General features: G+C 33.2%; 1 protein-coding gene across 2 annotated transcripts; it reads left to right on the forward strand.

Moving 5' to 3' along the window:
- Positions 1-2,707: 2,707 nt before the first annotated feature.
- Positions 2,708-4,767, forward strand: LOC108478864 (transcription factor bHLH162-like). 2 transcript variants are annotated; one of them, XM_017781321.2, is made up of 4 exons: positions 2,708-2,830; positions 2,951-3,142; positions 3,963-4,301; positions 4,398-4,767. In XM_017781321.2, exons 2-4 carry the CDS (start codon positions 3,002-3,004, stop codon positions 4,470-4,472), a joined length of 555 nt encoding a protein of 184 aa, XP_017636810.1. In that variant the 5' UTR covers positions 2,708-2,830; positions 2,951-3,001; the 3' UTR covers positions 4,473-4,767. The 2 variants fall into 2 exon arrangements, with proteins under 2 accessions (XP_017636810.1, XP_052882127.1); XM_053026167.1 differs by having other exon boundaries at positions 2,714-2,834.
- The last annotated feature ends 12,047 nt before the right edge of the window (positions 4,768-16,814 follow it).

Here is a 16,814-nt window from a genome sequence, read left to right on the forward strand (position 1 = left end):
CAAGTAGTTTCCCTTTCTGTGTAGCTTTAACCAAAGGGTTAGATGCCTCACTTGTCTGAACTTCAGCACGGACAGAGGCAGAGGCGAATTTAGGGGGGCTGGTAAGGGCCCTAGCTCCCCCTAAAATGTAAAATTTGTCATTTTAGCCCTTTAATTTTTAAAATTTTTAAATTAGTAAAGGTAAAATTGTCTTTTAGCCCCCTCTAAAAATGATAAAATTTTGATTGAATCCTTTAAAAATTATAAATATATAGACAATTTAATTTTGACCCCCCTAAAACTTTTTCCTAGCTTCGCCCTTGAACAGAGACAATATGGAGAGGTTGTTGCATCGATTGGTGGTGAAAAATGTCCTCAAAATTTTAAAAGGGTATGAAATAGCCGAAACCTCATCGTTGGTAAGCCAAATAACTCATTTTAAAACCATAAATATTTTCAATGACTCTTAATTTTAATTTTTAAACGTATAATCCATAGTAAAAACCATCCATAGATTTTTCTTAATAAAATTGAAAAAAAAAGTAAATTAAGAAGTTACTTATCAACTAATGGAAATTATTTTCAATTAAATTTATTTCTTTTAGCATTATTATGTTTTAAGGACATTGAGTTTTTAAATTTTGTTTTTTTTAAATGAATTCAAAATTAGAATAAAATGTAAGTTTTATATTTACTAAACAATAATATTTTATAACTTAAATTTAGTATTTACTTTTTCAATATTTAAATTTTCAGATATTAATTTTTCAATTTACCGAACACTTGTTACGCCACCTTATAATATTAGTTAATAATTTACAAATAAAAGAAAGATTCAAAATAAAATCACTATACCTATAAGTATGATATAAAATAAGAACAGTGTTAATTTAAAAAATATAAGGTATTGTTTGATAAATTGAAAATTTAAGTATTGAAAATTTAAGTACTGGATTTAAATTATAAATTTGTTTGATATATTACATAAAATTGATTATGAAATATAACTAGATTGTTTGATAAATATATTTTTAAATTATAAAACAAAATACATTTTATCCTTAATTTTAAGCATTTCACCTTGTTCTAAACACATATTCAAATTTTAAACAAAAAATTTTTATAGGATAATATAATATTAAAATAAATAAAATAAAATATAATTAATTAAAATATTTTCCATTAAGTGATAAATAACTCTTATTTATTTATTATTTTCCAAACTTTTTATAGAAAATTCTTTCAAATTATTTTTATTTTAGATTACCACACATAATATTTTCAATGATTTAAAATTTTATTATAAAATCTTCAAAACATAAAACAAATAACAAAACTATTTTGGTAAAAAACCTCTCTAAACCCACTCAAATATGAAATCGAATAAATTAGTCCCACTAAAAAATTAAAGTAATTTAATCCTTATTAATTTTGAAAGTGAGTAGTTAAGGACAATTAACCACAACGTTAGTATCTTTCGTCAATTATACATAATTTTGATTGGTGTAATAACAAATTTAACTCTTGATGTTTACATATTTTGTTAAGTTGGCTTTGATTCTAAAAATTTAACAAATTTAGCCTTAGTATTTACACATTTATAAAAATATTGTGAGCTAAATTTGTTAAATCATGACTAAATTGATAGAATGTATAAATTATGAGAGCTAAATTTATTATTATGCCGACAAAATTTATGTAAAATTGATGACAAACATTAATACTGTAATTAATTATCCTCAATTACTCATTTTAAAATTGAAAGAAATTAAATTGTTCTAATATTTTTTTAGAGAGGCCCATTTGCTGAATATTAAAATAGTACTATAAAGTTATGTTTACCTAAAACTATTACTCGAGAGATTATCTAATTTTCAAAATGTTAGTGCTATGAAGTTCGCATTCACAGTTTATGAGATAATATTAAACTCAGAATCAACTAAAAACAAATGGAGATAGAAAATCCGAAGGTTGAAAAAACGATGTAACAACAAAAACGAAATAGAATAGTTACCAAAGAAAGAGCAGTCAGCGAAAGCACGAGGGTCAGTTAAAAGGATTGAGGTAGTCAAACGGTCAGCTTCAGCTTAAAAACTTAAGAGCGAGGCCGCCTATTATGATAGAAATAGACTTGTTTATTTCACGTAACTGCTGATTAAGAGTATATTTGCGTAGTAGGTCCTCACTAGATTTATCCGGTCACCCGACTTAATTAGAAGGTTCATCCGAAAAGTGAAAGAATTAAGATAAAAAAATAAGCTTCAAAAAATGGACTTGAACAAATAAATAAAACTCATTTTTTAAATAGACTGAGTATTTGGTAAGCTTTTTTGGTCTTAGCTCGACCCAAATTTACAAAAAAAAATCTACTGCTGTATATTACTATTATTTTGTTATTATTGTTTAGATATTGTATAACTCTTGTTTTATTATTAATTTTGCTACTATTTTAAAAGTATTTACTTATTCAGTTGCATTTATATTAATATTATTTAAATTTATTTTTTATTTTTTCACTTGTTGAGAAATATTTATTTTAATATTTTTAGTGTATTTGATATATTATATTATTTAAATTTATTTTATATAAAAATTTTAATACTGAGTAGGTCGGACAAAATTCAGATTTTAACATTTTTATCTAAACTAAATTCAAGTAAAATTTTAAACTCATTTTTCGAATCGGGTCAGAACTAAATTTTTTTAAGGTGGCGGGTCCAATGCACCTGACCTCGCTGCTTTCACAACATATATATACTCGTCTCCCGCCGTCCACAAAACAAAGCTCTCACCTGATCTTCTTCGGCGTTGTTTCCTTTCTCCTGTTCTTCTTGTGCATTAATACCCAAAGGTAGGTAGGTCATAGCTAATCACTATATATATATATATATTAGCTCCGCGTTATGACCTCAAAGCCTTTATCCCCAAAATATGTTGTATCAGTGCTATAATTTTTTTTCTTTCTTTTCAGTCAGTCAATAATATCCAAGGGAATACTTGCTTTTGCTTCGAGCGGTAAGAGATGAAGAAGAACAGCTGTGGCGGTCAGTCGAATTCTAAACCTGATAGGAAAGCCATCGAGAAGAAGCGCAGAAATGACATGAAAAATTTGTGTTTTAAGCTTGCCTCTCTTATTCCTCACCACAACTTCAAACCCTCCAAGGTACTTTTTCTTTTATTTTACATGTTACTTTTTCATCAGTTATGTGTTGTCGTAATGGAAGAGCTTCGAGTCATTCGAAGGGCATATTTATGTATTGTTAATAAATAATTTATTGGCGAGTACATGGAGTTGATGTATTCTCTCACTAATGATTAAAGATCAACCTTTCTAATCATCAACTTAAAAGGTTGTTGCATTTAGATTTTCATTTAAGTGTCGTATTGGAGGTGTCAAGCTTTGTTGAACCCTAACTAAGTACACCTTTTTTTATCTTTCATTCAGCATATATATATATATATATATATATATGAAAATTGAAAATCCTATACGTACGACTTCTCAATCTTTTATGGGCTATTTTGTATATAAACTAAATGGAGGGATTATTTTCTTTGGACTTGTACTCATAATATTTCAGTAAGTATCCAATTTAATTCCCATCCTAAAATGTCAAATCAAAGGGCTTTATCTTACCCTCACTTTTCTTTCCCTCTAAAACCATAGAGATTGTTACAGGTAAGTACAAGAATATGCAGTATTATCCTTATCAGGAATTGCTATTTATCAACAAATAATTTATGTCTTTTAATTCTATCCGTTGATTAGATTACGAGTGCATTTCTGTGGACAACCTTTAGTCTTCTAGATCCTCCAATGCAAAATTGTTGCTGGTAATATTGGTGATTCGAAATTTTCAGTAGGGACAAAGCAAAAGACAAATTATCCTTGTCTTACACATGATAATATCTTTCTCCTGTGATCACTGAATCAACCAGGGTTTTAGACTGTTAATAATGAACAAATTATGGGGGTTTTGCAGGAAATTGCATCACAACAAGACCAGCTTGATCTTGCAGCTGCCTATATAAAACATTTGAGAGAAAGGATAGAGAAATTAAAGAGGTTGAAAGAAGAAGCAATGAGATCCACGGAAGCAAGCAGTAGCATGATGGAGAGGACAGCATCGGTTGGTTTAACTTCGCCTGTGCTTGAATTAAGAGATTTCGGGTCAAGCATTGAATTGGTTCTGATAACCGGATTGAATAAAAACTTCATGCTATATGAAGTTATTAGCATTTTTGAACAAGAAGGGGCTGAAGTTGTAAGTGCCAGCTTTTCCACTGTGGGTGGCAAGATTTTTCATACCCTTCATGCTCAGGTGAGGCGACCACTTAATCCAATTGATTCTGCTCTAATTATTTACTCTCTCTCTCTCTCTCTCTCTCTAATATGGTTTAATTTTGTTAAATTGCAGGCTAAACTTTCTAGAGTTGGTGTAGAGACTACAAGGGTGTGTCAGAGACTGCAAGAACTGATTAAGAGTTATTAATACAAAGATGTGGTTTCATTTGGTCTGCTATTTGTACTTAGCTTACCGTTGGAGGGGGATCTCCAATTTTACAGAACTAAAAGGGTTCGGAGAATTTTATCAAATCGAATTAGGTGACTAGAAGGGTTTGATTGTTGAGTCGGATTGGTGGCTATCCTGTAGTCTACAATCTGTCCTTCCGTCCATGAGAATTTGCTGAACTGTAAAATTTTTTGTTTCCTAAATCGCTATTTCCCTAGCGATTTCAAATTGGAACCCACGTTCTAAAACAATGATCACTAGCTATCGAATAAAATTGACCTTCCTATTAGCCTATAGTTTTATTATAAAATTATCTAGTAAAACAAATAATTTATGAACTTCAGAGTTTATTTATCTACATCTATATATATAAGTTAAAAAAAATTAGGTTCCAATAAATCGAATATTATTGTTACTAAATGAATTGGGAAAGTTTATCCCTAACAAATTACTTTTTATAGAATTAAGAAATTCGTTCTTAAAATCCATTCATCATTGTACTGATGTGGCATCCAATGTTAAATTGGATAGGCAGTCTATGTTTTTGTTTTCCTGATGTGTTCCTACCACGCATTTCTTGTAAGAACTTACGCTTCCGCCTTTTATCAAGACATAAAAGATTTTTCTTTTTCCTTCAATTTTATAAAAAAAATATTTTAGTTTTTTATTTAAATTTTTTGAAATTTTTAAACTTACATTTTTTATCAAATCACCTTAAAATAGATAAAAAAACTAAGTAAAACATTTGTTAATTTTATTTACGTGATATACATGTAGATTATGATGTAAATAACAGGTCAACATTTAATTAATATTTTAAAATTTAAAATACTTTTATAAATTAAATAATTTTAAATAATTTTTTAAAAATAATCTTTATAATTTTTTTGAATTTTAAAATTTTAAAAATTAATTAAATATTAATGTGTAATCCATGTGAGAATTTATATATATACAATGCCATCAAAATTAAAAAAAATAATTTTTTCTTCGTTTTATGATGTTTAAAAAACATATTTAATTAAGACTTTTGCATTCTAAAGGACAATGAGAAATCAAGTATGTTTCCAAAAGTGTAATTTAATTATTGATCAATTGGTAAAAATTAATCTCTCTTGAAAGTTATCCCTTCAGCTTCTTGAAGCTCCACTTGATTTGGTGGTTTCAGCTATTGAGCAAGACCCAGCTTTTAGGATTATTTAGCATTTTTGAGTTATTTGAAAAAAAATATATCTAAAAGTTAAAAAAATTAAAAATTAAAAATTAAATTAAAGATTGAAACAACAAATAAGTTATTATTCATTATCAATAAAATGCGATGAATGGAGAAAAAACTAAGAACGAACAAGACTAAGGGCTTGAAGCCAAGAGAGGATCAGATTAAAAGTTCCTAAAAGCCGGAGTTAACCGATTCGGTGACCCCTTTTTTCCTTTTTTAAAGAAAAGAATAATTAGAAAACAAAATCTATTATAATTATCATAAAATTGCGAAATAACATTGTCAACAATCAACGGTAAGGTTCCGTAAACTAACAGGGTTCATTTTCTCCGTCCAAAATATACTTTCTTTATAATTTTTATAGTTTTCATGTTGGTTTTGTTTTTATTTTTATTTTTAAATAAATTAAACTTGACCTTGATGATTAGTCCCCTGCACCTTAAATATTCATTACAATAAATATCTTCAGCATTACTTGTTTATTAGCATCAAATTCACAGTTTTTATATTCCACAAAGCTTTCACGTGATCAATTAACTAGTAAATCACATTTCGCTTGATTTTGTACTTATCTGAAAATAATTTCTTTCAAATAAAAATATAAAATAATTATTTGCCACCAAGAGCTAACTTTTCAAGTTTGAAACCATGTAAAGACGAGTTTGAACAAATATATTAAGTGAAAAGTGATTTTGAAAAAAAAAATAGATTAACTCTAATGTTTAGGTTTGTGGTTCATCATATTGATTTTAAAAATCATTTCTAACTCTAATATTTAAGCTTGTGGTCTAACATATTGATTTTAAAAATTATTATAAATTTTAAAATTTATAAGTGTTGAATAAGTTCAAAAATTTGTTGTCCAAATTCAAACAATTCCTTCAATTTTATTGTAGACACGATTTTTAAATAATTATTAAAATAATAAGATAATAATAAAATATTTAAAATATTTAAAAATAATAAGATAATAATAAAATATTTAAAATTATTAAGGTAACTATCACCTTTATGCTTTTTACTAATGTTGCTTTCTTGTGTTTACCTTATAGATGAATAGATTGAAACACGAAAATTCTACAACTGGGACTTAAGCAAAATTTCAAATAAAACTTAGGCAACAATTTAGCTCTAGCATACTAAGGAAGACACTTGTGCCAAACCATGATGGCTTACACAACAAGGCACTTTACAGACGTATGTGCAAGAGTTTACAAAATCCATGCAGCACTTTTCTAGATTGGATGAGAAATATACATTTTTTCTCTTTTATAGATGGACTTGTTAAAAGAAAATGTTGCAAAGGAGAGGTTCATAGGATTTTACCAAAGACATGGTTGTGTTTAAATCATTGATTAATCTAGGTTGTAAAAAGCCAAATAAGGTAGAGTCTTACAAGCTCAAGCCTATAGGTAATGGTGGGGAGACATGGAGCTAAATTTTTTTTAAAAATTTGGCTCACACGGCCAGGACATACGGGCGTGTCACGGACTGTGTGAACATTAGAGCAAATTTTTAAAATTTTCTAATAGGCCACATGACTTCGAAGAGATACATGACCATGTGGCTCATATGGCTTGGCACATGATCATGTACCCTCTTTTAATGCTGGCGGATTTTCATTTCTTTTTTCTTTCTTTCTTCCTCCAACACCAGCGTGGGTACTCACCAAACCAATCATCCTCCCTTTATTTATTTATTTATTTTTAGTATTACTATTTCCATTTTTATTATGCTAAGTTTTATTAAAATAGTATTAGATTTTTTTGTTATTTTCTTTTGAATTATTTAGATTTTTTCTTTTTATTTCTATTTCTATTTTTCTTGTTATTTTTGTTTTATATTTTACACTTATATGTTCTATTTTATTTTTATTTTATTTTCTTTGTTATTGTTTTATTGATTGTTTTTCTATTTTGTTATCTCTTTATCTTATTTTATTTATGTATATCTTCTTATTAGTGTGCTCGAAACAATATACTTAATTTAGGCTTGCCTACGATTCTGGATTTCACTATTCTGGCGAAATCATCCAAATTTAGAGCAATTTCATCTCTCTCTCTCTCTCTCTCTCTCTCTCTCTCTCTCTCTCTTAAATATTGATTTAGTTTTGGAATAATTTCTGTAAGTTTGTGCATTGTACGATTTATACGTTGATACACAAAAGAGTCAAGCATGATAAGTTGTTTTTCAGAAATAAATAATTTAGGTTGTCTCATTGAATTGAAGAATTATCTTGAAAATTTAAAATTGCAAGTTTGACATCAAAATGATAATTTTTTTGTGAGCTTTTGAGCCTATAGAGCATTTTTTTCGTGCTCATTTTATTTTTGGTTGTGAGTATGTCAACTTGATTTATTATTCTAGAATTTGCTTCGATTATACATGTCGAGACCACATTATTAATTTGATATATTGAGATAATAGAGACACTTAAGATTTAACCTAACATTTAAATAACTTACCTATTGTATTAATTGTAACACCCCTTACCCGTATCCGACGCCGGGACAAGGTTCGAGGTATTATCGGGCTAAAACATTAACATTCACTCAAAACCAGCCATAAAATTTTGTTCAGCTTTAAAACTTTTCAATTTCATGAAAATTGTCCCTTATAAGGGCCTACGAGGCACAAAACATACGTTGAAGGTGATTCGAGATTAATCGAGGACTTTAGAAAACTTTAGGGTAACTTAGAAAAATTTTCCTACTTTGGGAGTCACATGCCCATGTGGATAGGCCGTGTGATTACACACGCTCGTGTCCTTAGCCTATGTAACTCTCTGACTATGACGTCATCATACAATTAGGGTCACACGGCCAAGTCACACGCCTGTGTGCTTAGGCCGTGTGGCGAATTAAATTCTCGAAATTAAGTGCAAACTTCACACGGCTTGGGCATACGCCCATGTCCTAAGGCCGTGCCTGTCACACGGCTGAGACACACAGCCGTTTCTCTGCCTGTGTGTTTACTACTGGGCATTCTGTTTGCAATAATTAGGGTGTAGGGGACACACGGTCTAACCACATGCCCTTGGGGCAGACCGTGTGTCACACACGACCTAGACAAACGCCCATGTGTCTACCCATGTGGACAAATTTAAGGCTATTTTCCAAGCCATTTGTCACCCTTAAATGCTCATTTACTCATTCATCTAAGATGACATGCAACCTAGTATATTTAATCACTTAAAGACTCACAAATGTGATTATGCCATGCCTTTGTAATGACAACATGTCGCTTATCTAAAACATCATACTTTCATATGGCATTCCACACCAATTTCATATTCATTCATTATGCTAAACTTACTTTTAATTTACCTAATTATACCATAGATTGAGCATACCTATTAACCATGATTTATTCACTTAGCACATGTGCCATTCATCACACATCTCATCCATAAATAAACACATCAAACATAAAAACATTGCATACATGTATAATTGATTAGGGTTATAAACCAAATGATTAACATGGACCATATCACATGGCCATATACAAAATAAATAAAATATTTCTATAAGCCAACACATTTGATTAGACCAATATGACATCTAACAAAAAGACCACGTCCCTATTCATGCCATACTCAAAATATAGAGACTAAATATACCCCAAATATCCTGTTGATAATGTCATCGAGCCTCCGACTTTCTTCGATCCCAGAGTTGGCTTGACGATACTATAAGAAAATGGGAAAAGAGAGGGGAGTAAGTATGAAGCTTAGTAAGTTCACATGCAAATAAATAGCAACAATAATCATAGATATGTATATACATTAGTGACATAGCATAGATTTACTTATGTGTTATTCTAAACTCATAGATGTAACTCAAATTTGTAAACATAACTTACACATTTGCAATCTTACCAAAATTCATCACAATTTGAGCTCAACATGTGAGTTTATCGTACATACCTGTGCCAACTCAAGTCACAATGTTATATTCCTTCTTGATTGATTTACTTGTCGATTGACTTACAAGTTTACCCGTTGAACACTCGGAATATTATTGGATATACGGAAGACTTGCACATAGTGCTTTAAACGTAGCCATATGCTACCTCATATCACAATCACATATTGCTCGCTCATGAGCTAATTACGGGCCTGTTCACAGAAGCTGACAGTTAAGATGTAACTACTCGGGCTGCTTACACAAGCTGACAGATACCCACAACACAAGCCAGGCTACCCAGCCACCGGTAGGACGTACATGACTAACACCCAGATTCATATAATCACATATATACATAATCTCATAAGCTCATAACCAAATAATTCCTAGTGACATGTCACATTGTATCCTAAATTATTCCTATGGTTCAAACGAGATTTTCTCGATGTCACATCTCTGTTGAACTCGTTCACAAAGTCGTTCTAATTGACCATTATGTCATTTATACACTCATCATAACAATTAAACATAGAAATTCATACATTAATAAAGCATCAAAACATGATACAATGTTGCATTATTTACACATGAACTTTCCTCGATAGAAAATGATGGAAATCGAGCCTAATCGTCGTATACTTTATTCTTCACTCGATCAAAACTCGTATAACATTTTTCTTGATCTATAATTCCAAATTTAACTTGATTATTAATCTCATTATTCAACTCAATCCATAATTCATGTTTTGGTGAAATTACCTTTTTACCCTTAACTTTTCACTTATTTACAATTTAGTCCCTAGGCTCGTAAAATGAAATGCACGCATTTTCTTTGTTACCCAACCCTAGCCGAACCTATACCATGCTTATTTCAGCCCACATTTTTCTTTATTTCACATTTTTACTACCCACATTTACACTTTTACAAACAAGTCCCCTTTTTAGGTGTTTTCACTAAAAATCACCTAGTAAAAGATGTTTATCATGCATCAAACATTCATATTCCTCCATTAATCAACTAAATACATGCATGTTACACATGGGTCAAATTTCATACATGAACCCTAGCTCAAAATATAACTAAAAATGGGTAGATCATGCTTCAAAGACTTAAAAAATACAAAGAACATTAAAAAGGGGCTAGGGAGCACTTACAATCAAGCTTGGAAATGTTGAACAAAACCCTAACTATGGCTATTGAGAAATTCGGCTAGCACTTGGAGAAGATGGACACATTTTTTCTTTGATTTTCCCTTTTAATTCTTTTAATTACCAAATGACCAAAATGCCTTTAGGGTCTTTCTTTCAAAATTTTCCTATGCATGTCCATTTTTGTTCAAAATTATAAAAATTGGTCAAATTGCTAATTAGGACCCCCTAATTCATAATCTAAAGCAATTTCATGCTTAAAGCTTGTAGAAAGCAAGTTTTGCATCTTATTCAATTTGGTCCCTAAAATTCAATTGGACATTTTATGCATAGAATTTCTTCATGAAACTTTCATACAAACATGCAATCATATTGTGGACCTCATGAGAATCATAAAATAATTATTTGTATTTCTGATTTGTGGTCTCGAAACCACTATTTCTACTAGGCCCTAATTTGGGATGTTACAATTCTCCCCTCTTAGGGATTTTCGTCCCTGAAAATCTTACCGGTAAAAAGATTCAGGTACTGTTTCCTTATAGCCTCCTCGGGCTCCAATGTAGCCTTTTCAACCCCATGTCTTTACCATAAAATTTTTAGAAGAGCAACATTTTTATTTCTCAATTTCTTGACTTCCCGAGCCAAGATCTTAACCAGTTCCTCACCATATGTCATATCCAGTCTGATTTCAACCTTTATTAGTGCAATCACATGAGAAGGATCGGATCTATATCGGCACAACATGATACATGAAATACATCATGAATCTTTTCTAACTCAGGTAGCAAAGCCAATCGATAAGCAACAAACCCTATCCTTTCGGTAATATCATACGGTCCTATTTAACGAGGACTCAACTTGCCTTTTCTACCGAATCTCAAAACCTTTTTCCATGGAGACACTTTCAAGAATACTTTATCACCGACCTGATACTCAATTTCCTTTCTTTTCAAATTCGTGTACGACTTTTGTCTATCCTATGCTGCTTTTAAACAATCCCGAATTACTTTCACGTTTTCTTCGATTTCCTTAACTAAATCGATTCCATGAATTTTTTTCTTCTTAAGCTCAGTCCAATACAACGGTATACGACATTTACATCCATATAATGCCTCATAAGCTGCCATCTTTAAGCTCGACTGATAACTATTGTTGTAAGCAAATTCAACCAAATATAAGTACTTTTCCCAACTACCTTAGAACTCAAGAACACAACATCTGAGCATATCTTCAAGTGTCTGAATTACTCTCTCGGATTGTCCATCAGTCTGTGGGTGAAAAGCGGTACTAAAATTTAGTTTTGTATCCAAATATTCTTGTAACTTCTTCTAAAACTGCAAAGTAAACCTCGGATCTCTATTCGAAATAATCAATAAAGGTACTCCATGAAGTCTCACAACCTCAGAATATACAATTCGACTAACTTATCAAGTCCACAATCAACGCGTAACGGTATAAAATGAATTGATTTGGTCAATCTGTCAACCACAACCCATACAACATCTTTCTTTCTTGGTGTCAGAGGCAAACCGTCACGAAATCCATAGTGTACGGTCCTATTTCCACTCGGGAACCATCATAGGATAAAGTAAGCCTAAAGGTACTTGGTGTTCAGCTTTCACTTGTTGACAAATCAGGCATCTCGAAATGAACTCGGAAATATCTCTTTTCATACTTGACCATCAATAAAATTTCTTCACATCATTGTACATTTTTGTACTACCCGAATGCATAGACAAACGACCACTATGGGCCTCAAGCAAAATCTTTTGAATCAACTAGTTATTCTTAGGAATACAAATCCTATCTCGGAACATTAAGCAACCATTGGAACGAATCTAAAAATATGATTCTATATCTGATTCACATTAGACTCCTTTGGCTTGCAATTCACCGTCACTTTGTTAAGCTTCATAAATCTCTTGAAGAAACATTGGTCTAGCTCTCAACTAGGCTAGAATCGAACCATCATCTACTAAGGCCAATTGAGCGTTCATAGCCCTCAAAGCGAACAAGGATTTCCTACTCAAGTCATTGGCGACCATGTTTGCCTTTCCCAGGTGATAATCAATCACTAGCTCATAGTTTTTTTATCAATCTAGCCATCTCCATTGCCGTAGGTTCAAGTCCTTTTGAATCATCAAATACTTCAGACTTTTATGGTCAGTATACACCCGACATTTCTCACCATACAAATGATGTCTCCAAATCTTCAATGCAAACACAATGGCAGCCAACTCCAAATCGTGTGTTGGATAATTCTTCTCATGCGGTTTCAGCTGTCTCGAGGCATAAGCTATCACCTTGCCTTCTTGCATAAGCACACAACCCAATCTATTCAAGTATGCATCACTATAAACCATAAATTCTTTTCTCGACTCAGGTTGTACTAAAATTAGGGCCTCAGTTAACAATGCCTTTAGCTTCTCAAAACTCTGTTGGCATTTTTCCGTCCATTCGAACTTAACATCCTTCTGTAACAGCCTTGTCATTAGAGTGACAATCATGGAAAATCCTTTAACAAACCATCTGTAATAACCGGTTAAGCCTAGAAAGCTTCTAACCTATGACACATTCCGTGGAAGTTTCTATTCCACAATGGCAAAAACCTTACTTGGATCGACTCGGATGCCATCACCCGAAACAATGTGTCATAAAAGTTCGACTTCTCGAAGACAAAACTCACTCTTACTAAACTTAGCATACAACTGTTTGTCTCTCAAGGTTTACAGAACCGTTCTCAAATGTTCGACATGCTCAGTCTCATCACGAGAATAAATCAAGGTATCATCAATAAAAATAACCACAAATTTATCCAAGTATGGTCAGAAAATACGATTCATTAAATCTATAAATACAGCGGGCGCATTCGTTAAACCAAAAGGCATAACAAAAAATTTGCAGTGACTATACCTTGTTTGAAATGCAATCTTCGGTACGTCCGAATCTTTGACTCCCAATTGGTAGTAACCGGACCTTAAGTCTATCTTCGAAAATATTGTGACCCCCTTCAATTGGTCAAACAAGTCATCAATTCTTGGTAAGGGGTACTTGTTCTTTATGGTTTCCTTATTGAGCTAGTCAATGCACAATCGCATCGAACCATCTTTCTTTTTCACAAATAGCACTAGTGCGCCCCACAGAGATAACTGTGCCTCGCGAAAACTTTGTCCGTCAACTCTTGCAACTAGACTTTCAACTCTTTTAACTCTGTCGGAGCCATCCTATATAGAGCGATCGAAATAGGTGCAGTGCCAAACTCAACTTCCCTAATTGGAGGCAATCCGGACAACTCTTCTGGGAACACATCTAGATATTCACATACTATCGGCACTGACTCAATCTTCAACTCAAACTCCTTCGTATTCAACACAAAGGCAAGATATGCTTCATAACCTTTTCTTATATATTTTTGAGTAGTCATAGAAGAAATTACTACATGCAAGCTATCCGATTCATCTAATTCAACCCGAAGGATATCACCACTTTTACATTTCAATTTAATGATTTTCTTTCCACAGCCTACCACTACATCATGCATGGTCAACCAATCCATACCAAGTATTATATCAAATTCATCAAACGACAAAAGCATGAGGTTAGTCGGAAAATAATGACCTCTAATCATTAAAGGGCAATTCTTACATACTTGGCCGACTATCACAAGCTTACCTAGAGGGTTTGACAATTTTATCACGAATTCTGTACACTCGACGGGCATATTCATACTAGACACCAGTTTCACACATACATATGAATGGGTAGATCCCGGATCAATCAAAGCAACAACAGAAGCATTATAGAGAGAAAAAGTACCCGTAATCACATCACGGGATGAAGCCTCTTCGCGAGAGCGAATGGTGTATGTCATCACAGGTGCTCTACGCTCGGGTCTCCAAGTCGGTTCTCTAGGTGCACCCTTGCTTCTCGCTCCATTTCCTGGATTCTTCTGTGGTCTTCCTTTAGAAGTAGCATTGCCTGATCTTGCACTCTGAAATTTTTCCTTTTCGATCGTCTCAGGACAATCCTTGACAAAATGATCATGTGAACGCCACTTAAAATATGCCCGGCTATTCATCTAGCATTCACTGGGGTGACGTCTGCCACAATGTTGGCACTCAAGTCTATTCAAGTCTATTAGGTCAAGCGTTACCCACACTCGCTATCGAAGTAGTCTGAGCCTTGTGACTCGAATATTGTTTCTTATGGTTTCTAGTTGAAAGCCTAGCTGAAACACTTAATCAAGTATTAAACTCTTTCGATTTCTTAGTTGAACACTGAAATATTTTATCCATCTATCTCTTTTTTGAATCTCAAAACTCTAATTCTGCTTTTCTCTTCTCTTTTTCCAATTCCTCGGCTTTACAAGCTCTCTCCACGAGCACAATAAATTCTCTCAGTTTAAGTACACCCACCAACAATTAGATGTCTTTGTTTAATCCATCTTCAAATCTTTTACACATGATGGCCTCAATCGATACACATTCTCGAGCATATTTGCTTATTCTCACGAATTCATGCTCATATTTTGTTACAGTCATTTGGCCCTACTTTAACTCGAGGAACTCTTTCCTTTTTAATCAATAAATCTTTGGCTAATGTACTTCTTACGGGATTCTTCTTAGAAGAACTCCTAATTAACTTTCTCCCTTGGTACCACCGACGCAAGGGTGTTCCACCACTGGTAGGCCGGGTCTCTCAAGAGGGACATAACGTACTTCATGCATTCTGCAGGAGTGTATGATAACTCATCAAGCACCCTAAGGGTATTCTCAAGCCAGAACTCTGCCCTCTCAGGGTCATCATCTTTACTAGCCCGAAACTCTTTGACTCATTGTTTCTGAATCTCATCCACTTAAGATCTATTCAGTCTTACAAAGTCCATACCTTGAGGTGCTACAGGGATAGATTGAAGAATAGGTTGGGGTGGAGGGGGTTGAGTGTTCGGGTTCGTTCGAATGAACTTCGTATACCAGGAGTCCATCATGTGGAGAAGGCTTCTCTGCCTCCTTCTCCTTTACTAACAGTTTTGGGTCTACTCTCAGCTGGCACTGCCCTTCTAGCGGGAGCAGGTGCGTTGCTTTCGACATCATCTGCCACTGCTCTATCGGGATCCATTGATTATATGAAAACACATTTTAAAATCGTTAGGAGTAATCACACTATCATAATATATGTATGGCATGTATAGCTAGACTCGTATACATGCTATGTTAGTCTAAGAATCGACTAAATTGTAGCTCTGATACCACTAAATTTAACACCCCTTACCCGTATCTGACGTCGGGATAGGGTTCGAGGCATTACCGGGCTAAAACATTAACATTCACTCAAAACTGGCCATAAAATTTCGTTCAAATTTAAAACTTTTCAATTTCATAGAAATTGTCCCTTATAAGGGTCTATGAGGTCCAAAACATATGTTGAAGGTGATTCGAGATTAACCGAGGACTTTAGAAAACTTTAGGGCAACTTAGAAAAATTTTCCTACTTTAGGAGTTACACGTCCGTGTCGGTAGGCCGTGTGATTACACATGCTCGTGTGGCTCGGGACACGTCCGTGTCCTCAGCCCATGTAAATCTCTAACTATGATGTCATCTTAAAATTAGGGTCACACTGCCAAGTCACATGCCTGTGTGCTTAGGCCGTGTGGCGAATTAAATTCTAGAAATTAAGTGCAGACTTCACACAGCTTAGGCACGTGCCCATGTCCTAAGGCCGTGCCTGTCACATGGCTGAGACACATAGCCATGTCTCTGTCTAAGTGTGTACTACTGGGCATTCTGTTTGCAGTAATTAGGGTGCAGCGGACACACGGTCTAACCACACGCCCCTGGGGCAGACCGTGTGTCACACATGGCCTAGACATAAGCCCGTGTGTCTACCGTGTAGACAAATTTGAGGCTATTTTCCAAGCCATTTGTCACCCTTAAATGCTCATTTACTCATTCATCTAAGATGACATGCAACCTAGTACATTTAGTCACTTAAAGACTCATAAATGTGATTATTCCATGCCTTTCTAATGACAACATGTCGCTTAT

Source organism: Gossypium arboreum, chromosome 3, assembly GCF_025698485.1.
Source record: "Gossypium arboreum isolate Shixiya-1 chromosome 3, ASM2569848v2, whole genome shotgun sequence".
NCBI lineage: Eukaryota > Viridiplantae > Streptophyta > Magnoliopsida > Malvales > Malvaceae > Gossypium > Gossypium arboreum.